We start from the raw sequence: 23802 nt of genomic DNA, 5'->3' as shown, positions 1-23802 counted from the left end.
GAAGGCAAGAAAGTGAGTGTTAGCTTGCTTAATCTGAGTTCATGGTTCATCAAATTTGTCTATTACTACTACTACTACCATTCCTCTCATATATATGTATTACAATGCACAACTTTAGTTACAACATGCTAACAAAACATTGGAAGCAAGTAAAATGCAGCATAGTCAAATTCTGGAGAGAGATGAACCTTCAGAACTGAATCCCACAATACAATTGAGACTTTAAGCATTCTCCATCACTGCCTCATTGATTTCCTCGATATGATCCCGCAGTACTTCCCACTTCACATGAGAGAATAGAACGTTAGAGCAGAAGAAGAAGAAGAATTGTGATTTATTCAATGGTACTGCGAGAAATATAATTTTGAAAGGAAGATGTTCATGTACCTGATCCAAGGGTAGAGAGATACCTGTATGTAGAAGAATAAAAGCATAAAATAAGTGAATAATTACTAAGAATTCTAAAATGCTTAAATCATCAAAATGATTAGATGGCAGGTGATGATGAGTTTATGTAGTTTTATTTCTAGCTTTCTACACAGAGGACTAAAATCTCCAGAACGGAATGTAAAAAAAGCAGCATTACTTACCTACAGGTAAAAGATAAACTTTTTTACCAAATAGGTACACAATGACTACCATGCTGGCAACCCAAAAAAAACATTAAAAAAAAAAATTTCTATTACTGTTAAATCAAAACCATCTGTGATATAAGCAGCGAACCGTTGGCACAAAAAAAATGTTTTAACTTTTGAGTATGATTCAGGCTTAATTTCATTTTTTATCTCTGACCTTAGTGTAATCAAATTGGAATTGGTAGAAAATGAAACAGTAAAACTATAAGGATAAAACTATTGGCAAGAATAAAAGCAATCAGGAGAAGAGAAAAACATATAAGCAACGCGAGTTATTAATTTCTCAGAGAAATCATCAATATGAACTACAGCAAAAGACCTGGTTCAACCTTTTTTTTTGTTGTTGCAAGGTTCAACTAGATGAAAAAACACAGCTAATGTTGCCATTGGAGCAGCAAACCATATAAAAATTAGGGGGGTATGTGAGCTAAGCCTAATCAAATATGTCTTGTTAATGAGCTCATGAGTTGAGCTTATCAAGCACGAGCTTTAGCTTGAGTTGAAGATTACAACTTGTCTCATATACCAACTCGAGTTTGAGCTTGACCCTCAACTCTTTTGCTCGTGAACCAACTCGATTAAAACCATATTCTTCATTCCTACCTGTGGATTTAGAGCTTGCTGAGTCACACAATCCTCATCTTCTTCAAATGTCATCGATCTCTTTGCTACCTGCTCCAATGAGCTTCTATTGTGACTTCCCCGAACATCAGTGATTCCATCGCCGCCTTATCTAGCAAGCTTCCACCACAAACTTCCCCCTTGCCCGCAGGTACAATCACAAGCTTCTCCAAAAAGCTTCGATTACAACTTCCCCCCTTGTTTCTAGTATGATCATTGCCTTCTCTAGCAAGCTCCCGTAGAGACTTCCCCCTTGTCACTAGTTCGCCCAATAACTTCTCCCGTCGATTCCATCTCCAATGAGCTCCAATCAATATTATTGAATGCCTCTTGTAAGGATTTCAAAATTTTGGCTTGAGCTTGTAAGACGAGCTCAAGCTTATTATTATTCTAGCTAGCTGAGCTCAAGTTAGCCAAAAATAAAACTCGACTCAAATTGTTTATAACCCTAATAATAATACATATCATGTATAAGAGAAATGCAAATTAAGAAGATTTCTTGAACGTTGATATTTGATCCAAGCTTCTATATAATAATCATCATTAATTTTATCCCAACTATTTTGCAGTATGTTTATAAATCATAAATCATCCCCCAATAATTTATTTTGAGTGTTAACATTAACTATTTAACTCTAGTTTAGTAGATATTTTCAACCACTCCAAAATTTACTTTTGGTCAACCTTTATCCCCTTGACAATAATCATTTATCTTCACATTACTTCTACCCTCCAATAGACAAGATGAAATTATCTTGTGTTTAATAAGCACTACCATCAACTTTATTTGAATAAAAGCATTTAATAACATTCTCATTTCTACCACTGCCATTATTGAGTCTGAAGCTCTAAATGAGATAAATGAAGGATTGTGTTAGATAGTTGACAGCTAGAGTAAAACTTGTCGAACAATGATGTCATTAAGCTCTTAATATATTGTGTTAATGTTAGGGTATTCCTTGAAAGTGACGCATTGTATGGCTTGAATACAGTGAAAAGTATGCAAGGGTCATTGCACTGGGACACGGGTATAATGTTAATTAAGCAAGGATTACCATGTCATAGGCGAATGTAAACAAAGAATCTAGCCCATGAAATTAGAATTAGGCTAGGAACTTGGAATATAAATTCTTTTACAGACAAATTAATGAAATTGATAGATATTATGCTTCATAGAAAAATAAATATTATATATATTAAAATAAATAGGCGGAAGAAAAGGCTGAGAAGATAGCTTAGGATTTAACTACAGTATTCAAATAAGAGTCGTGCTAAAAATAATGTAGGTGTAATTATATGTAAGAGTTTGAAGAATGATGTTGTAGCAATTAATAAAATTGGAGATATAACTATATCTTTAAAGATTGTTATTGATACTAAGATTATTAATATTATAAATGTTTATGCTTCTAAAGTACATTTTAGTGTTTTCAAAATTAAAATTTTGGAATTACTAGAAAAAAAATATTAAAAACACCTCTTGAAAAAAGAGTTTTTATTGGAGGAGATTTAAATAGACATGTTGATATGATAAAAAAAGATTTTAATCATTATGGTTATGAATTTAGAGCGACTAATGAAGGTGGATTTGACCATATTAGATTCTGCTCTAGCTTATGATTTCGTAGTTGCTAATATCTTATTTTAAAAAAAGAGGTTAGCTTCATCACTTTAAGAATAGATATAATAAAACTCAGTTTGATTATTTTTTTATAAGGAAAATAAAAGTCATTCCAAGTTAAAGTTATGTATCCAAAATCATTTATTAGTTTTGAACTTTAAGATGAAGATATGGAATATGAAAAATAAAGTGAAATATTGTCCTAGGATTAGATAAAAACATTTAAAGAACGCTAATAAAATATTTTTGGGAATAAGATTCAAAGTCTCAAGATTTGGAATATTCATGAGAAACTAATATTATGTGGGAAAAAATAGCTAGTGATATTAAAAATGTTGCAAAATAGGTGCATGGACAATTAAAATCTAAAACTTCAATTAGTAAACTTAGTTGTTGGTGAAATTAAAATTTACAAGAAAAGATATAAAAAAAAGAAACTTTATTATAAAAAATGATTTAGATATAAAAGTTCAAAAAATTGAAAAAGATATAAATAAATACATATGGACTCCAAGAAAGCAACATGCAATGTAAAGAATTTAATTTTTAATAATTTTTATAATAGATTAAATACTAAAGAGGGTGAAAGATGTATGTACAAGTTAGTTAAACAAAGAGATGTAAGAAGTAAGAATCTAGTTCAAGTGAAGTGCATTATTAAGGATGAAAATAAAAAGAGTGGTTTTCTTAAAAAAAGATATTTCATATAGGCGGATGAAATATTTCATTAAGTTTTTCAATGAAATTTGTGAGAATACGATTGACGTTAATGACCTTAACTACATAAATTAAAAAAGATATTTTTATTTTCATCGTCGTATTAGTAAAATCAATATATATGTGAAAATGTTGGAGTAGCTCCAGTGGCAGATAAGATTAGAGAGAGTCGCCTTAGATGGTTTGGACACATAAAACATCGACCTTATGATGGCCCAATTAGGAGAGTAGATAAATTATATCCGGCTTATATTAAGAAAGGTAGAGGTAGACCTAAAAAGTCTTTGTTATAAAGTATTATAAATGATTTTTTTAATTAGATTTAAATGAGAATTTGAATCTTAATAGGACACGATAAAGAAAAAAGGATTCATATAGCCGAACCCGTGTAGCGGGATAAAAGCTTGTTGTTGTTGTATTTCTACCACGCTAAAGTTTTAGCGGGTTTTTTTTATTGTTCAACACTTGCATCACATAATTGTTACGTGTTAAACTAGAAGCCGAGCCTTTATTGTTCTTCCATTGATTGTAAATTTGCTTCTCTTGACTCCTCGAATTTCACTGATCCAAAATAAAATCATTTAAAATGCCAACGCAGATAATAACCTTCTCTTCATCAAAACCTAAGCATGCTGGAAAAGATGGTGTGTTAACCGGTGACGAATGATCAAAAGGATAGTAAGGCCCCAATAATAAAATAAATAAATAAATAACAATCTCCAAAAAGAAAAAAACATATATCGTTGGGGAATTAGCATGCTAGTGATAAAACCAGTCAAGAACACCTATTCATTTGAAGCACTCCTTAAACTATCCTTATCATCAATAAAACTGGCAAGAAAATTGGGAGAAGAAATAATTAGCATATAACAGAACTTAGCATAGGCATGCAGCAACAAGTACTAACTAGTTTCACTGTTATACTTCAGCAGTCTCATAATGCACGACAAGTACGCAATCCTTTAAGACCCTCCAAAGTCCAATAAGAAACAAAAAAGAAACGCAAACTTCATAATGATCTCTACTGTGGCCAGAAAGGGAAGATATATTCTTCAGAAAGGGACTAATGCCAGCCCTTTTTTAATGCATGCCTACCACAATAGGAGATTGTTAGATGTGTGTGTGTGTCAGTGTGTGTGTGTGTGTGAGAGAGAGAGAGAGAGAGAGAGAGAGAGAGAAAGGAAGAGAGAGAGGGAGAGAGAGAATTGAAAAATATTACATCTTTATTGAATTTGTCATACTAGTACAAGCATATACATATCTATATATAGGTAATAGATAATGGCAACCAAGAAATAAATAATAAATAAAAATCTTCTCAATAATAAGAAGATAATGAAAATAATGAAAATTCCAACTAGAAATAAGTTAAACACATGTGATAATTTAGATATGATAACATTCATCTATAAATTCAATGCGGCAGAGAAGATATGAACTTATATTTGAAAAAACATAATGATCAGAGATGAAGTAATTAAAGCTTTTGTTACCAAGAGGCTGCCGAGTGTTATAAGAGAAGCACAAACAATTCGTGAAAGAGACAATTGTGTGAATCAGACACAGCACTGACAACGAGTATAGTTTAAGACATGGCATTGATAAGATAATTAAACAAAGGTATTGATAGAGATCATTTCTTGGGATATCACTGGACGAACAATATTGATAAAGAGCATTGATAGAGAGATTTCCTATCATGTCATTATTAGCTATCATACGAGGAGAGTGAATGTGAGTATGTATGGCGTAGTATTTTTTTAGTTTTAAGGATGCTAAGAGTGCAACATCTTGTTTTGTGTCGCAATTCAACCATGTAAGAGAGTGAGTAAAGCAAAAGCTATAATTTTTTATGATTCATACAATAAGCTTAGTATTAAGAAAGCAGAAAATGAGATATATAGAATATATAAGCCCATTGATTAAAATTTTAAGAATTTTGATAATAGGACGTTAACTCAAATAATAAAAACATCAAGAAAAAAAATGAAAATGTTAGTCTGAGAAATTATTAAAAGAAATATTTACAAAAGAAATTATTTTGTAAGAACATGATTAATAACATAGTAATGTATATTAGAGATTGATAAAAAAAAGGAGTAAGCACTTAAAAAAAAGAGACTTAATGAGATTTGGGGAGTTTGGAAGATATTTCAATGATTTTGGATAACAAATTTTTTTTCTAATAGAATGTTGAAGACTAAGAGTATGCCAAATAATTGGGAAAGAAGTAATTTAGCACCAATATTTATGAACAACGATAATGTTCAAAGTTGTATTAATTATAAAAATATTAAACTTTTAAGTCATACAATGAAGCTATGAGAGCGAGTAATGTAACATGGGCATAAAAAAAAATTACATCAATTTCAGAGAACCAAATTAGTTTCATTCCAGGAAGATCTATTATGGAAGCTATTTTTATGTTAAGATAATGAATAAAGAAGCATAGAAAATAAAGAAAAGATGTTCACGCAATTTTTATTAATTTTGAGAAGTACTCTAATCCAATATCACAAGAATTTATTTGGTGCATTATGAAAAAAAAGAGTGTGTTTAACGTATGTGTATGATTAAAAGCTGACAAGTATTAAAAGTAATTGTGGAATAATCCATAAGTTTTCGATTACAATAGGTCTGCATTAAGGATCAGACTTGAGTTTCTTATCTTTCTCTATTGCTATGGAGATGCTCATAAAAGACATTCAAAATGAAGTTCATTGGTGTAGGTTTTTTTTAGATGATATAATTCTAATGGATATATTATGGAGATAAAAAACTGCAAACAAACAATTGAAAACTATATAAATACTAATATCAATGGCTTATTTTGGATTATAACTTCAATACAAAAAATAAGATACATGTGATCTATAATTCGAGAGGTAGATCGGCTCTCCCAAACAACCTAGACACCGCTAGGAAGCCCTGACAAAAAGAAAACTACAACAACTCTCAAATAAAATTCTCCATACTAAACATAACATAAACCCTACTACTTATAGCAAATAATAAACAACAAATATCAAAGCAGCCCTCCCCCAATCATCCCTCAAATTTTCCCTCTTTAATTAGAAAACATCTCCTAATTAATCTCCTTCAAATCAGCCCCCAAATCTATCCTCTTCAATTAGGAAACATCTCCTAATTAATCTCCTTCAAATCAAACCCCAAATATGCCCTTTTTAATTAGGAAATATATCATAATAAATCCCCTCCAAATCAGCCCCCAAATCAGTCTTCTTTCCTTATTAATTTTCATTTCCTATTTGAATTCAAATAGAAGATCTTCTCCTAATTAATTCCCTCCTTAATTACCCTTCTAACATAATTAACTATTACTTTCTTAGACCCCACAAGAAGGGCCGAAACCTCCCTGGATTTGGTTCTAGGTTCGGCCCCCTCCACTGCCTGTTGGTTCTGCCAATCTAGCCTCACTTGGCCTGCAACCATAACAATATAAAATCCACTAAAATATGTGAAAAATTAGATGATGGAGGAAATGTTTAGAAGATAGAGATCCTAGAATTAATAGAACAAAAATTGAGTACATGATATCTAATTTTAGTGATATGTTGTTAATAATCAATATTCAACATTACTAAAAGATGATACTCAAGTGTGATAGGCATAAATATCTTGAATTTATTGTATAATAGAATGGAGGTACAGATGATGATATAACTTTTAGACTTAAGGCTAATAATTAAAATAATGTCTCTGGAGTTTTGTGTATTACGATGATATAATGAAGGCTTGAAGAGAAATTTTATAAAACGACAGTAAAATCTATGATCTTGTCTAGATACAAAAATTAAGCTATCAAAAAATCATTGATATATAAATTACGTGGAATATAAATAAGAACGTTAAGATGAATATATGACAAACTTAGGATCTTCATTATCATCAATCTCATGAACAATTCACACATTTTCTTTTTGTAAATTATATTTTGTTTATAATGTCACTTGAGCTTTGGGCTGTCAAATAAAAAAATCCTAGCACCATCTAAACCCTAAAATAGAGGCATATGCATCATTACATTTCCTTCAAGGCGCACCTTAAATAATTGAAACATATGCCTCTTTCTCTATTGTGAGATGAGAGCCTCAAAACATTTTGCATGCACCTCAGGGTGAGGCACATGCAAATTGCACAATTTTAAACTATAGTTTTATTTAAAGGTTCTATTTTTCTTTCTGCTTTTTTTTAATTTAACTTTGGTTCAAACTAGAGTAAGTTATGGTTACATTTCTTTATGTTTTATTTTTCTTTGCAATGCAATATGTTCTTATCAACTATAAGTTCGAAAACAATATGAGATTAGGCTTTTGAGTTGTGCAATCAGGTTGGGACATGCAAATGGGTGCAAGAAACCAATATGCTTGATGAAAAACTCAATTTTGGTTCTTTAAAGGCATGTTTATGTTAGCTTATTAAAATAATTGAACAAGTTTGAATAAAAATTGAAAACTTGACATTAAAATAACAAGCTAGAACATTGAACCACTCTTCGCTTATGTTTGTTAATATAATTGTTTGTTATTTGACAAGAAGCTAACAAAGGGCTAAATGAAATGCCCATTCAATTATAGCTCAATGACATATTAATAAATTGTTCCTATTATTGTATCAATTTGACCATACTATGCAGTATGCACCTAAGAAATAAGGCATTTTAGTGAAGTTCTAAGTATGAATAGAGTAAGTAAATATCTAGGCGATTTGATTTATATTTAGCATTCTTTATCACTATTGTCAAAGGTTTTATTCAAATTGTATCAAGACGGGCATATATTGGTGATCAATCAAAGTGTTTGGAGTTGGGTTGTATTGGGATAACAACTCTAACTATTTGTCTTATAGACTGCGTTCTTTTTTTTTAAATAGGGTGGAGATTGGATTATATTTGATTTCCCTGTTCATTTGGGTTGCAAAAAACAAAAGAAAATTCTCACCAATGATTCTAAGTTCTCAAGTCATAAATAGTGAATTATATTAATTTTGATGAACATGCATAAATACATTTATGTTTGATAGATATGTTAAATGTTTAAGCTGTTAGCATCTCACAACTTTTAGTTAGGCACATTATAGTTCAAACCCAATCAAAAAAATTAAATAAAAGCTTAAATAATATTATAAGACTTAGGTCATGATGTTCAAATTTGGCTCGAAATAGATAAGAAAATAAATGGATAAATTTGAACACAGTAGCACTTCACTTGTTTCAAGTCACTCACATTTAGTTAAGTTGGGACTAGCTTCTTGAAAAAAAAAAAAAAGAATAAGCAAGTTCATTATAAAGGGTAACTATGCCATAGTTGTATATGAATTAGCAAATAACATCAAATTATATAAGAATAGATAAAAGGGCTTCAAACTTCAATAAAATGTATAATCAAAATAAGAAACGTCTCAAGACAAGTACCCATAATATCACTATGTGCTGGATTTAAACAGAACAAATAGACGGTTTATCCAAGGTCAAAGCATGAAGAAAACAAACTACAAGAACCTAGAAGCTTTAGACTTGGAAGAAACGGCTAAAAACCAGATAGTTTTAAAGTTTTAACCGGGTAGTTTTAAACATTTTTTTCTAGAAACGCCACGGTTAAAAGTAAAAAACGAAAATTACTAGCAAGAAAAAGGGAGACCTTTCTTCCCAGGGAGCTCCTTCCCGTCCTTGGAGTAAAATTCCCTGATATCCACCACAATTCGTCCCTGCCAATTTCTCACAGTAACCCTCCGGCCCTTCGACAGCTGCAACGGCAAAAAAGATCGCCTTTCATATCCGAGAAAGTGTAAGAGAGACGGAGAGAGAAAGGACATAACTACAGGTAAATTGTCTGAGACCTCGCAGACGACTATATCACCGCTGCTATCGTCAGAGTCCGTCTTGGCGAACTTTGCCGGTTGGGCCGAGAATCCAGCGCCAGAATCGCCGCCATACCTCTTCCCCTTCCTCCACATTCGCACCGGCCGATGTTGACGAGAGGATTGTTTTTGGTTTTACGAATGACAGCACGAGGGCATAAATGGGTGCAGGGCTCATTATTCGGCAAATTATTGCATCCGGGGACGTGTACATACTTCGGATATTAATAAAATATTATTTTAAATTAAGCGTATCAAAAGCGTAGTTAAAGCGCAAACGCTGGTCAAAACGCAGTCAAAAGTGTAGGTAAAGCGCAGTCAAAGCACAACCAAAGCGCAACTAAAGTGCAAGTCAAAAGCGCAAGTGACGTGGCAACTTTTTATTGGATGTCCGAATCTATTTTCCGCGTCCGGTGACCTGATGTAATAATTTGTCTGATTATTCTGATAATTTATTGACGGCGTTAGGAGAAGGTAGATATGTGAGGTTAGAAAATTTATTAGGCCCGGAGTGTGCACCGTTCGCATAATTATTGAGCACGTAACGGTATCCAACGATATCTAGCGGTACTGAATGTGGTACCGTTAGGTACCCAATATTTGTGCGGATGGTTCTCCCCGTCCGCACTCCGCACATAATAATCTTTCGTGAGGTTATACTATGTACATATTTATTTATATATAGTATATTTTAATTACATATATATAGTATATTTTAAATCAATGTATATATTATGTATATATATATATATATATTTAAACATTATGTGTATAATCATAATCCGAATGATTCATTCCATTGGATGTCACAGAGAATAATTTATCATTATTCTCAACTCCAACTAAGCACGACTTACATTTCTTGGTGCCAAAAATTTTCATTGGCGGCCAAAACATCAATGCTTTTTTAAGTTGGTTGTTATTGAATTTGATCCCAATAATATTCATATAAAATTTAAATGAAATTTGAGATTATATACATTTAAAATTAATGCAAATTTGAATATTGTTCAAATCCTAATCAAATAAGAATCGAGCTTGTTACGTCGTGAAATATTTGCGATGGTAGAGAGATATCGAGTATAGCGCCCAAATTTTATACGAAGATCCAACGCACAGACAGATAAAAGAAAGAGGTGCAAGTCATAAAAACAACAAAACTTTTACATGAAAAGCAAAAAAATTACGAGGGTCTGGTATTGTTAAAATTATACCACTAATATATATTGTTGATTCTAAATGATGTCTTCTCTTGGGGGAAGGCATTGGCTTGATGTAAAAAATATACATTATATGATAGGAGTTGGAAGAATCTAATGATATGAGAGTTGTTCTCAAGAGAGTGTTGGCATGTTCTTTTGGTCAGTAGGATCATATTGGGTCGATAGTAGTCAGAGGAATCATAGTTGGCGGGCGACGGTCAAAGTATTCGTAGTTGAACAGTGACAGAGGTCAGAGGGACTGTAGTAGATGCACAATTGAGGTCAGAGGACTTGTTGTCGGGGGACATAGAGGTCGAGGGGACTGTAGTCGGCGGGAGATCGAGGTTGCATGGACCGTAGCTGATGGGTGACGAACTGCAGAGGTTAGAGGGATCTTAGCCGGCGGGCAATGGAGGGGAGAATAGTGTCTAGCTAGCTGCCAAAAATTTATTAATAAGTCACAACAATGATTTGAAATCACAAAATTTAAAATAGATTGCATTAGATAGAAATAACAATTTATCAAAAAGTTTATTCTTGGATAATAATAATTTTAAAATTTTGTTACAAATACTATCTGTATGAATCAGTATGAAATCAAAATATAAATTAGATTTTGATTAAATATTAACCTTTTAAAAACTTCGTAAATAAAAGAAGAAGAAAAAAACAAACCAATATGTGTGATTTATGCCTATCGTAATGACTTATGCATTCAATACATTATCTTTTGCATACTAATAATAATTATATTTCAGTAAACTTATAAAATATTTTATACAAAAATAAATTACTTCGCCAGAATATGAAACAATCTATTTTCCTATTAAAAATATTGTTTATAAATAAATTATCATATATATTAGGAGGAGGAATTAAGATTAACTGATTTAAAAACTTTATATAATTTCTTGTATAAATTTATCACAATTTTATTATTATTATTATGTGAAATTCTTGATTAGTTCGTCAGATACGCGAGAATTGTTTTGTGGGGAGTAACCGTCCGGATATGTGAGTGTACACACTGTGCATACACAGTATATATAAAAATTTGATACACTCTGACTCTGTGTATAAATTTCTACGTTGTGTGTACACTCACAGTTCGAATAATTCTTCCCATGTAAGCTCTATACATAATAATTTTTCCAAATAAGAGATGTTTTTTGATATTTCTACACTTATAATTATCGATGTATGCACCATACAAAGCACGAGGGGTTGACTTAAGCTGGATTAACTATTGCTTAAGCGTCAAATAATTATTTGAAAGCTTGCTTAAGCTCATCTTAACTCATGGGTTGACTTAATGACGAGATAAGCTAATAAATGTAGCTCTATCAATGCTTAAGCTTGAGAGCCCACTTTTAATTGGAATTAAATTAAGCTCATTAGAAATTTAGTAATATTGCGTCTTGGAGTATTCACGGCGGTAGAGAAATATATAGTTTAACGTCTTAGCATTGTATGAAAATCTAGAACACAAGCAGATAAGAGAGAGAGTGTTGCGTTCATAAGAGACACCAAAGTTTTTACATGGAAACTCCTGAAAAGGGAGAAAAAACATGGGGTTTGGCCCATTTTGAATAAATCCACTAGTATTTGTAGTTGATTACAAATGAGGCCCTTCATTGGGATAAGGACTTAGCTTAATCGTACAAATGTACATTATATAGAGCGCATTACATTATGGGAGTTACAATAATCAACATATATATTTGTTTGATTTGAATGACCATAGTCGGTAGGAGACAGGGGTCTGAAAGATCGTAATTGGCAGGGGACCAGAGTCAGAAAGATCGTTGTCTGGCGAAGTAGGTCAGAAGGACCGTAGTATGCAGGAGACCGAGGTCAGAAAGCATTGTCTGGCAATATAGGTTGGAAGGACCGTAATTAGTGGCCCATGCAGGTCCGGGCCTTAAAGTGGTGGTTCAGCAGAAGTTCGAGCCTCAGGTGGTGGTCCGGCAGAAGTCCAGGCCTCAGGTGGTGGCCTAGTCGAGCAGAGAGCCTCAAGTTGTGGTCCGGCGGAGCAAAAACGTCAGGCGGTGATCCGGTGGAGTAATGATATCAGGCGGTGGTCCAGCGGAGGTGAGGGCCTCAAGCGATGATTCGATGGAGCAAAGGCGTCAGGCGGTGGTCCGACGGAGTTGAGGACCTCAAGCGGTGGTTCGGCGGAGTTCAGGTGGTGGTCCGGCGAAACTCTGACGGTGGTCAAAGATGAGCATCTTCCTTCTCTTCTTACTTCTCTCTCTCTTATTTGCTTGTGTGTTGAATATTCGTACAATGCTAAGACGTTAAACTATATATTTCTCTACCACCACGAATACTCCAAGACGCAACAAATAATATAAATGAATAAAAGGCAAGTAAATAGTAATTACTTTATTATTTAAAAAGGTTATAAATAATTAATAAGTCATTTAGACTAATCAAAATTTTATGAAACTTTTAACCATGCTCATTAATTTTCCATATCTATCAGCCATGATAAACTATGAATAATTAACAAATGCATATATAACAAAAGTAATTATTAGTTATATTTAATTATTTAAGGATTAATCAAAATTCTGATTAGGATTATTCAATTTCCAATGATCTTAAATTGTCGTAATTAATTGTGGAATAATTAATTAATTATTTAGGTTTTATTTGAGATTAATTTCTCACTATTCCATTTTTGAGATTGCAAATTGCAATCATAATTTCTATTAAAATGTGACTAAAATAAATGTTAAAATTTTGAATTTATTTTAAAATGAGTGAAAAATAAAGTATATTACATTAATCTAAGAATAAATATAATGATTTTAAATTTATTTGATAAAAAATTAATTAGAATAACCAGATATATTTTTATTAAAAATATTTATGAGATAAACTACATAATTTAATGAAAAAATATTTTATAAAAACTATAAGATTTTTCTATAAATAATACAAAACATAAATAATACAAAACAAGTATAATTTTGCACCATTTAAAAATATCACGTTATTACTTTTTAAAGCATAAATTTTCTATCTTGCAATTACTTTTTAAAAGATAATATAATATTTTGAACATCTGCAATACCCTTTTTTTTGGGTGGTATAATCTATTATTTATTTTACATTATTTTTAAATGAAAAAAACATTCCAAATTAAAGTTTAAATACCCAACTGAACAAATAAATGACTATATCATTCTGGAATTGTTAGCTACTTATCCAAAAACCAAGTTGGTACACTTCTCCTCACACGAGATTAGGTTAACTTAGGATCTGTTTGAGACTTCTGCAACTTTTAATAAAATTGTTTATAAAGTTATTGTGCGGAAAACAACATAGCTATTATAGTTGCAAAAAATAGGTTTAGACCTTAAATTTTTTTTAAAAACAATAACAAATTGTTGTTGTTGTCTTAAAAGCCAAGCAGCCAAAAAACAATCGAGAAGTTGTTCTGTGCGGAGTCCCGACGTAGAGATACGTTCGAACATGTGAGTGTACAAAGTGTATTTTTTGTACACAATATGTACAATCATAATCTAAACGTATCTCAATGTCTTAACTCCGCACATAATAATTTCTCTTTTAAACAGAACTTTACTTAAGTGATAGATCATAATCAAATATGACTGTTCTATAATAATAAATATTCCAAACTAATTAAGTGATCAACTTAAATATGAATCTTCTCCAATATTTTTTACTTTTTTAGACATAAGGATTAAGACTTAAATAGTTTTATTATTATTTTTAAAACAAGTATTTTAGTGCAAATTTTTTGTAAATTAAAAAAAAAAATTGTAATAAATCAATGATGCAATGAGACGATGACAAACAACAAGGCTAGTCAAAAGGCAACGAGCGATGGTTATTAATGATGGCAACGGAATAACATTAGCATCTGAAATATAGTGCCATAGAGTTCATATTTAAAAAAGAAAAAAAAAATAGAGTTCATATTTTAAAAATAATATGCGCAATTAAAAATTATTTTTAGAGTTTTAAAAATAATTTGTTTTATTTCAAAAATAAAATGTACAAATAATTACAAAATATTATTAAAACATGACTTAAAAAAACAAAAATTGATGCGAGACAGCTACCCTTCAGAAAACTTTGGCTTTGTGGGCTGAGACTAGGGGTGTCAATTTCGGGTCACGGGTCGGGTTCGGGTCAAACCCGAACTGACCCGGGTGGAAAACGGGTCGACCCTAACCCGACCCGGGAGAGAAACGGGTCGAAAATCCGAACCCGAACCATGAAAAAACTACTTTTTCGGCGATATTTTATATTAGTATGTGTTTAAGCCGTTTCAGTAAGTCATTAAAAGTATTGTAAAAACATGATTAATCATTAGTGGATACAAAAGGCAATTTGCTCAAGACAAAATTCATACAAATATCCCGAAAGATTTTTGCTCACACATTATGAGGTTTCTTTTCGGCATGCGGTTCATGGAGATTCACAAGCTTCTAGTTGGCCTCATATAAACATCAAGAGCCATTAAAAGGACTCCAGAGTTACTGGAACAACATAGCTCATTTTGATCCATTAGTTTAAAATTTTGACTATTTGTAAAAAAAGATTTTGAATTTGAATATTCCTTAATTAACTTAAAAAAAATTGTTCCAAAAAAAATCAACAAAAACTATATATAATTGATCATATGATCTCATCTCATCCATGTGCACAGAAATCATATTGTCCCTTATCCACTCAACAACACTCATTCTTCCTCATAATGATGTTACCCAATTTCCAAACAATATCTCCTATTCAGCATTGTTAAACACAATTTTCATTTATGAAACTATCAGAGAGTAATCTTGAAGATAGATCTAATCCGTATTCCTAATTAAGCTGCCACTTACTCTTAACTCTATTCGTTAAAAAGTTCATACAAAGAAGAACTAAACATCTTAAACAAAAACTCAGTTTTAACAAGCTAAACAAATTAACCATAAGTAGCTATTTAGTTTATTGTATAACGACATCTTACAAGTTACAAGCCCGGCTAATATATATAGTTAACAAGAGCAAATTATTGAACACCAAAGCATAAAAACAAATTATTAATTAGTTAATTAATCCCTACAGACTGAAACCTCAGCTCCTTATCCATAAACTTTTGCTTGGCATAAATCTCCATATAATCCCCAAACACAAAGCTCGGGTAGCCAGCTTTCTCTATTTTCCCTCCGCCGCTCATCACCGCCGGCTCGATCACCGCCTCCAGCGCAGGGTTATAGAAGGAAGCAATAGAGCGACGGTTTCCGTTGGCCGAAGCGAGCACGCGGTGCAACGCGCTTTTGTAACGCCCGTTGCTTATGACCTCTATCTGATCTCCGATGTTTATTACGATGGTGTTGGCGAGTGGCTGAACGTCGAACCATTGGCCATTTTTTAGTACCTGAAGGCCGCCAAATTTGTCGTCTTGGAAGAGGAGGATGAGTCCGCCGGCGTCGGTGTGGTTTCGTAGGCCTCCGACGCGGTCAGGACGCGGGCAAGGCGGGTAGTGGCTTACTTTGGTGCCGAAGAAGGGGTTGTGGCTGCCATTACCTGAGAAGGTTTGTTTGATGTGGCCTTGGCTGAGGCCAAGGTTGTCTTCCAAAATGTTCAGCATTTTCTCTGCTAACTTCTTCAGCTCCAAACGGTATTCTTTCATTGTTTCTCTGTAGACATTTCATCGGCTCATCGATCAATATCAAGCTTTGTAACAAAAGTTACGGGTTTTGAGTTGAAATCCACATTTAATTAATTTTTTAACATTTTATGAGATAAGAATGACAAGTCATGCACATGATGGGGTTTTTATTACAGCATAAAATTCATTAATGATGGTCAACCTTATAAATAAATGTCTAGGGGAGTGTTGGTATAAAATTCATTAATGATGGTCAACCTTATAATCAAAGTTTCAGCTACTCAGAACCATGATATCATCTTCCTATCCATTTTTTTCTCGTGGAAACGGGTATCCACCCACTGCCATCCTCAAAAAGACGCTTGACGGTGTGAATAATCTTTGGCTAACCTAGAAGAGGCACCCACCCAAGAAATCTACTAGAGAATCGAGTACGAATTAGGGGGTTTTCAACCGTACTCGCTCACCAATCAAACTAAACAACGGTGAATAGTTCTATCCAAATTAATCAAGAAAAAAGTAGGAAAATTGAGGATGGAGTTCAGTGTTCATAATAATTACTTGAATTGAAGTGGATTGGATGGCCATTGGTTGTCATCCTGCAGGATAAAGACATCTTCCCAGTCCACATCATCCAATGTTTTGCAAGCTTCTCCACTATCAATTAAGTCATTCAGAAGCTGAACAGCCTTGGAATCCTTGAAGCCCTCCTCTCTCTCCATCTTATAACACTCCGAACAAACCTTCTTAACCCGGTCAAGAAGATCTAAGGGAATACCATGGTTCACCAACTGCAACAGCAATTGTTATAAACACAATTAATTAACATTATCAACGCTGGCTAATTAATGAATTAAGGTTTTAAAAAGGTGAAATCCAACCTGAAAGAAGCCCCATTCCTCGCAAGCACTGCCGATCTCCGCCATGGTCGCCGCCCTCTCCGAACCTTGAAGCTTCGATAAGTCGATAACTGGAACCGCCATTGTTGAAGACTTCTGCTTTACTTATCAGCTCACACTCTTTATGAAAAGGATGAGGAGAATGGAAGGAGAATAGAGCTTTTATAGTGCAATGATGCTGAAGGTCAACTATTTTGTTAATGTGGAGGGAATGTATTATATGAATAAAGAAATGAGGTATCGGTTTGGGCGGTGGCCTTAACGCATTTTACACAGCTTTAACGCGGAGAAAGGATGTAAGAAACTATATAGGGGTCAATGTTGACATAACTTTAGCTCTCTTTTGAAGCATCGAGATATCTGATCTGATGAGTCATCATATCAAAATTGAATTATGATTTGTATTGTTATAAATGATGGAATTTGACCTCCAAATATAAGAGTGATTTGTAATTTTTTTAAGCAAAGGAAGCATATTTTTTTTTACCAAAATGAAAATAAAAAAAAATTAAAATTTTAATTGCAAGGAGAAAGAACCAAATTAAGAACAGAACAAAAATATCAAAAGATTAAAAATTTGCTGTAAAAATAACTAAGGAAACTAATTAATAATCATAGCAATTTTTTTTTTTGAACGGAGTATCCACCCGCTGCCAAATTTAAAAGGCGATTGGCGGCGTGACTAATCCTTGGCTGACCCTAGAAAAGATGAATTATTAGGTACGGACACCGAACGTTGTCCAGAACACAACAAAAATACGTCATGTAACCCCTACTTGGTAATGTTGCTTGGTACAGAGCTCGATACTGCTAGGTACAAGATGACATGACTGCACCTGATTGGCATCTAAAAAGTAAGCTGTGTTTGATGTTAGCACAGAGTAATCTCTTCTAGAAAAAACACTCACCCAGACGAATTGGGTGTTCCCAAATGTACTTATCCACCAATCAAACTAAACATCTTTGAGTATCAGCAAACTACGCACTCCGACCCCGATGTATTCAGATGACATGACGCATCCGAATTCACCTCGAAACGGTGTGAAACCGCACATAATGCCATAATAATTTGGCGTGGGTATCATAGCAAGTTACCTGTCCACATCTTGTAGAATAGTACGAGGGAAAGTTCGCAGGAAGGTTCGTCATTTGGGCCCCATTTATGTCACGCATGATGAAATCATGCAATGATAGCTTTGCAGTCTCTATCATCTTGTTTTAAATTATAAATGTTATTAGTCAAATACCTGCACTGTTCACGAGCTCTAACTTATAAAAAATTACAGAGGCTCCGCATTTGCCGTCGACCTGTCACCATACAAAAATAAGATAAATCGAATAAATTGTCATTTTCTTAATTCTTATTGAGAATAATTTTATCTTTTATTAATGATTTTCTTTTAAATTCTGACTAGCTCATTTATTTATTTTATTTTAAGCCTTTAATCTTAAAATAAAATTTTAAAAACGTTGTTAAGATTAGCTTAACTCAATGATGAGATAGGCAAACCAGCACAGCTTTAAGCTTAAGCGCCCTATTTCGGTATGAATTTAATTAAGTTCATTAAAATTTTATTAGTACAAAATTATTAAAATCAAGTATAAGGTGAATAAAAGAATAATTTTTAATTTATATTAATGATAAATAATTAATAAGTCATTGTGATTTATTTTAAAAAATAAAAATTATAACCAAGTTCATTAATATTTTGTATACATCAATGATAACAACACTTAATTAATCAAAATTTGATACTTAATTATATTTAATTAGTCAAAAAATAATCTGAAATTTATTAATTAGCAAAGTTCTATCACTATTAAATTATAATAATCAATTCTTAAATTATATAATTAATAATTAGTTCTTACTCATAAGATTTTTAATGGAGATAATTCTGATATATTTAATTTTTTTTAAGATAATTTAATTAGCTAGGATTTATGCAGCTCATTTTGATCTATTAGTTGAGAGTTTTAGCTATCAAATAAAAAATATTGGGTTCTCTGCTTAGACTTTATTTAGAACAACTTTCTTATTGCTTTTATGTAACTACTTTTTTGTTTAAAATTTTTAGTTTCAAAAATTTTATAATAAACAGCTGCTTTAAAAAGTGATAAAAAGGTTGTCCCAAATGAAATCATGATTGACTCAAAAGTAAAAAAAAAAAAGAAAAAAAGTAGGATTTAAATAACACTTTATTATAATAATTCATGTTTAATTATAATTTACAACATCATGATGAGATAAGTAATTAGTAGCTTAGATCAAAATACATATGAATAACTTTTTTAACTTATCATAACTTATCTTGCTTATCTTTTTGGCCAACCACATTACTTAACCCTTCTCAAGATATTAATCCGATTTAATTTATTTGACTTAGGCTTTGTTCCTGACAACTTTCTACTGCTTCTTAAAATAATTTTCTAAAAATTTTATACTTAAAAGCTATCTTAATAAGTGATAAAAAAAGTCATCACAAACGAATCCTTAACATCTATTTGGGACTGCCATACTTCTCCAAGTCGATTACAAATTTCTACTTGTGACTAGAGGTGTCAATTCGGGTCAACGGGTCGGGTTTGGGTTGAACCCGATTTGACACGATCGTAAACGGGTTGACGCTAACCCGACCTGATTTTGCAAACGGGTCAGGTTTGTCAACCCGAACCCTACCCGGTCGGGTTACCGGGTTGACCCGATGTGACGCCCCAGGCATCCATAGTGAAAGGATTCGTCTGACATTCTGATCGAACTCCATTCCAGTTGCCTTGCTCGGACCTGAAATTGTTAACCACATATAATGAGCTACAAAGCCCAGCAGGTCACCAAAGCCTACAACTGAAATCAAAGCACGGCGATGCTATCAATATGCATGTCAATCTATCAATCTGAATCAGTCAATGGTCAATGAGTCTATGCAGTACAAAAATTCAATAGTCAATAAAGCCAGTCAATGCAGCAGCAAGCGAATCGATAAATCAACTCAATCAATCCACGTCAATCTCGAAGAAATCCGTACACAGTAGAAAATCAATCGATCCATCATATCAGTCAATCCGTCCGTCAAATCAATCCGTCAAATCAAATCAAATATAATCTATACTATCAAGTCGATAAAATCAATCGGAAAGCAATACGATATCCTATCAATAATTCAAATGTAGCAATCAATACAATGCAGAATCAATAGTATCAATGAGTCTATAAGCAGTATCAATAAATCTATAATATCCATATCCATAGCATCAATGAATCAATGCGATATCTATATCCATCCATATCAATATCAATGCTCAGTGTCGATGCACAGCAATCAATCAGTGAAATCAATGAAATCGTACGATCTAGTAAATTTTTTTTGTATTGATAAACCGCTTTAAGAAACAGAAAAAAGCTGTCCCAAACGAAACCTAAATCTTATTTAGCATTGGATGTGTAGTTATTCTCTACTAGCATAAGAATCTCAATAATATCTCTTCATATGATAATATGTTACCTCTGAAATTTGTATGAGAGTTGTCCTATTTCACATTCAATTTGGTTCTAAAAATTCTTGATTGAGCTTCTCTTGTGTGTAGAAAATACCATCAAATAACTTTCAACAATGAATATATTTTATTATTTTTAAATATCCAATTAATTATATATATCAATTATTTATTTACTTATTTATAGAAAGAAGAATAATGAATATGTGGCATGTACATATAGTTAATTGTTTTAAGAAAATCAATATTATTTAACATTTAACATTTGTTGCACGAATTATTATTCAATTTTTTTATTATTTTATAAAATTATTATAGAGAAAATAATTTCTTAAAGCTGTTGCAAAATAAAGTTTATAATTACAGCCTAAAAGCAAAGCAGTAAGAAAGCTATCCCAAATGTAGCCTAAAATATGATTCCTAAGAAAAAAAAGGAGAATATTTTAAAGATAAATTTAATAAATAAGCTCTAAGAATATAGTCGTTATATATCTCATCGAAGAATTTCTTGGGAGAGCCATTGTGCAAATTACTTGTGCAAAAAGAAACACAGTACTGTTCTCCAAACACGAGATCGGCCTAACTTAATTAGGTGATCGCTCGTACCCAAACATGAGCCTTCTATAATAATAAATATTTCAACTTAATTAAGCGATCAACTTAAATATAATTATGCTATAATTTGTACAGACTTGTTTGTTGTTAGGCTAGCATGATGATTAAACTATGTGATATTGCATTTACTGTGCCCATGAAGCCCTGCTCGTTTAGTGTTTTTTTTTAAGGGATTTAGGCTTCGTTTAGGGAAAAAATATTCTGTGTGGACGTTGAATGCCATCCGGAGATCAACCAGAATGCGCCACGTCGCCCTGTGCTCCGTACTGCTGACGTGGCGTGTTCTGATTGGTCTCTGGATGGCGTTCTGCATCTGGTCTCCGCGCACAGATTTAGCTTTTTAATTATTGCTTCTTAACGCAGCTTTCTAGTAAAAAAATAAAATTTTTGTACTGAAAATTGCTTTAAGAAGCAGTAAGAAAGTTGTCCCAAACAAAGCTTTAGAGTACATTTGGGACGATTTCTTACTGCTTTATAAAGTTGTTTCTTAGTACAAAAAGCTCTTGAAAAACAAGGTAAAAATAGTGGTCTAAAGCTACCCCGAACAAAGCCTTAGAATTGTTGAGCCTTATTAAAATCCAAAATATTTGAGTTAAATTAAAATAATATTATAATCATTAATTTTCACATCAATCATTCTCATTATCTTGACTAGAAAATTAACGATAATAGCGAGAGAATTTTTACATGTTAGCTTCTTATGAACATTAAGCATGCACATAGATAACAAAAAAAAAACATACTAAATATCAAAAAATATTTATATGAAAAATCCTGAAATGGATAAAACTCTTAGAGCTTTGTCAAAGAGATTATTACAAGATATGTAATTTAAGTTTATCTTTTTGCTTCTTTTTGCAAATGTGAGAGAGAATGCTAGAGATATAATAGTACAATAGTGTTAGTCGGACGACCTTAAATGGTCTTCTTGTCGTGGCGTACCTGCTCTTTTGGTTTCGGAAGAGGTGTTTTTTGCTCTTGCCGAACCCTTTAAGTTTTCGCTTGTTGGTTTCTTCCCTTTGCGGCGGCCTCCTCTCACGTCGATAAAATTTTTTTTTTCAACCTCGGTTAAATCGCATTTTCTCTGTTACCTTGTTGGATTCATCCCATTTCTCATTAAGCTGGAGAATGATCTTGACTATAATAGGGTTTTTTGTCATAGGTCATATCTGATTTTCAATTGCTTCATGAAAGTGTCTAAATGGTCTCCTTCCGATGACATTGGGGACGAGTCTCCCATTGTCCTGATCTAGATTTCATTCCTAATTTGCGTCCCCATTTTTTCTCTCCTTGTATCTTACATAGTTTGGGGCTTCTCTTTGGTAATCCACTGAAGGTGGATAATGCCACTAAATTGGGGTCTCGCCCGTCTGTTGCGCGTGTGCTAGTGGAAATTGATATAATGCATAAATTTTCAGACAAATTTGGATAGGACCATAGAAACTTGGTTATTTTTAACAAGTTACTATGGAGGATTTTCCTATCTTTTGTGCCAAATATAAGCGTCTTGGACATTCATTTGGTAACTGTCGACCTCCTCTTGATGCTAGCATGCTTGCTGCTCCTTCTTTATATAAACCGAATTTATGGATTTCTAATGATATATATTGTCATTCCAGTGGGTGATGGGGATGTTGGGGATTTAGGGGATACTAGTCTTATCAATCCTAGTCCTAATGTAGTTGTTCTGTCTCCTATAATTTTACCGTCTGTGAATCCTGTTAGTAACTAGAAGAGTTGTGTGGATGTCTCCCGTTGGTTTGCCCATCAATTCTATGGGTGGTGACGTTATTGGTGATGTTGGAGTTGATTTATTTCCTAGTTTGGATGGCAAGGACATTCTGTCTTGCCAAGTTCATTCTCCGGCTGTCCCTGTATATGTTACTGCGACTTATTCGGGTGGCTCACCGGTTGGAGTTTGTGGTGTTGGTGAGGGTGAGGGTCCTCCGAGTTTGGCTTATGGCAGTGCGGTTTTCTTTGATAGTAATTGTTGTGTTAATTTTAAAGCGAGTCATATTCATACAGATGGTGTGAAGTTATCAGGTACTAATTCTGGTTCTTTAGTTGATGGTGGTGATGAGTCATTGGTTGGCTTAGGGGAGGCTAATGTCGTGCCTCTGGTGGATGTGCATATTTCTGTTATTTCAAATGCTAATTTGCGAGCCCATCTTGCTGGGGAGTGTTCGGTGGCAATGCGATTGGCTTCATGATGACTTGTCGTCTACTGGAGGGGAGGATACTTTTAATAACAATTTGGAAATTGGCTCACTTGATACTTTTGTTAGGAACCATAAAAGGAAAACTAAGAAGAAATGATTTTCCCGTGACTACTTTCATGGTTGTGGTTTTTGGCTTTTCTCAGTTTTGGCTGCCGTGGTTGTTTTGGATCGATCAGGACTATGAGGAACAGTCTTACTGCATGCACCTTTGATGGCCAAGGTTGGGCAACCTTGGTGGTCCGGTGTGTTTGGTGCTTGTTGGC

At 33.0% G+C, this 23802-nt stretch overlaps 2 protein-coding genes across 2 annotated transcripts; both read right to left on the bottom strand.

Moving 5' to 3' along the window:
- Nucleotides 1-9641, bottom strand: LOC110104248 (RNA polymerase II transcriptional coactivator KIWI). Its single transcript, XM_020833266.2, has 4 exons — nt 9454-9641; nt 9255-9360; nt 388-410; nt 1-282 (listed from the first exon to the last, which is right to left on the bottom strand). The coding sequence occupies exons 1-4, from the start codon at nt 9568-9570 to the stop codon at nt 223-225; spliced, it is 306 nt and encodes a 101-aa protein (XP_020688925.1). The 5' UTR covers nt 9571-9641; the 3' UTR covers nt 1-222.
- Nucleotides 9642-15597: 5956 nt separating this feature from the next.
- LOC110104247 (1-aminocyclopropane-1-carboxylate oxidase) lies at nt 15598-17485 on the bottom strand. Its single transcript, XM_020833265.2, has 3 exons — nt 17193-17485; nt 16873-17102; nt 15598-16339 (listed from the first exon to the last, which is right to left on the bottom strand). Exons 1-3 carry the CDS (start codon nt 17292-17294, stop codon nt 15748-15750), a joined length of 924 nt encoding a protein of 307 aa, XP_020688924.1. The 5' UTR covers nt 17295-17485; the 3' UTR covers nt 15598-15747.
- Between the last annotated feature and the right edge of the window lie 6317 nt (nt 17486-23802).

Source organism: Dendrobium catenatum, unplaced genomic scaffold, assembly GCF_001605985.2.
Source record: "Dendrobium catenatum unplaced genomic scaffold, ASM160598v2 fragScaff_scaffold_71, whole genome shotgun sequence".
In the NCBI taxonomy this organism is placed as follows: Eukaryota; Viridiplantae; Streptophyta; class Magnoliopsida; order Asparagales; family Orchidaceae; genus Dendrobium; species Dendrobium catenatum.
This window is presented reverse-complemented; position numbering and strand designations above follow the sequence as displayed.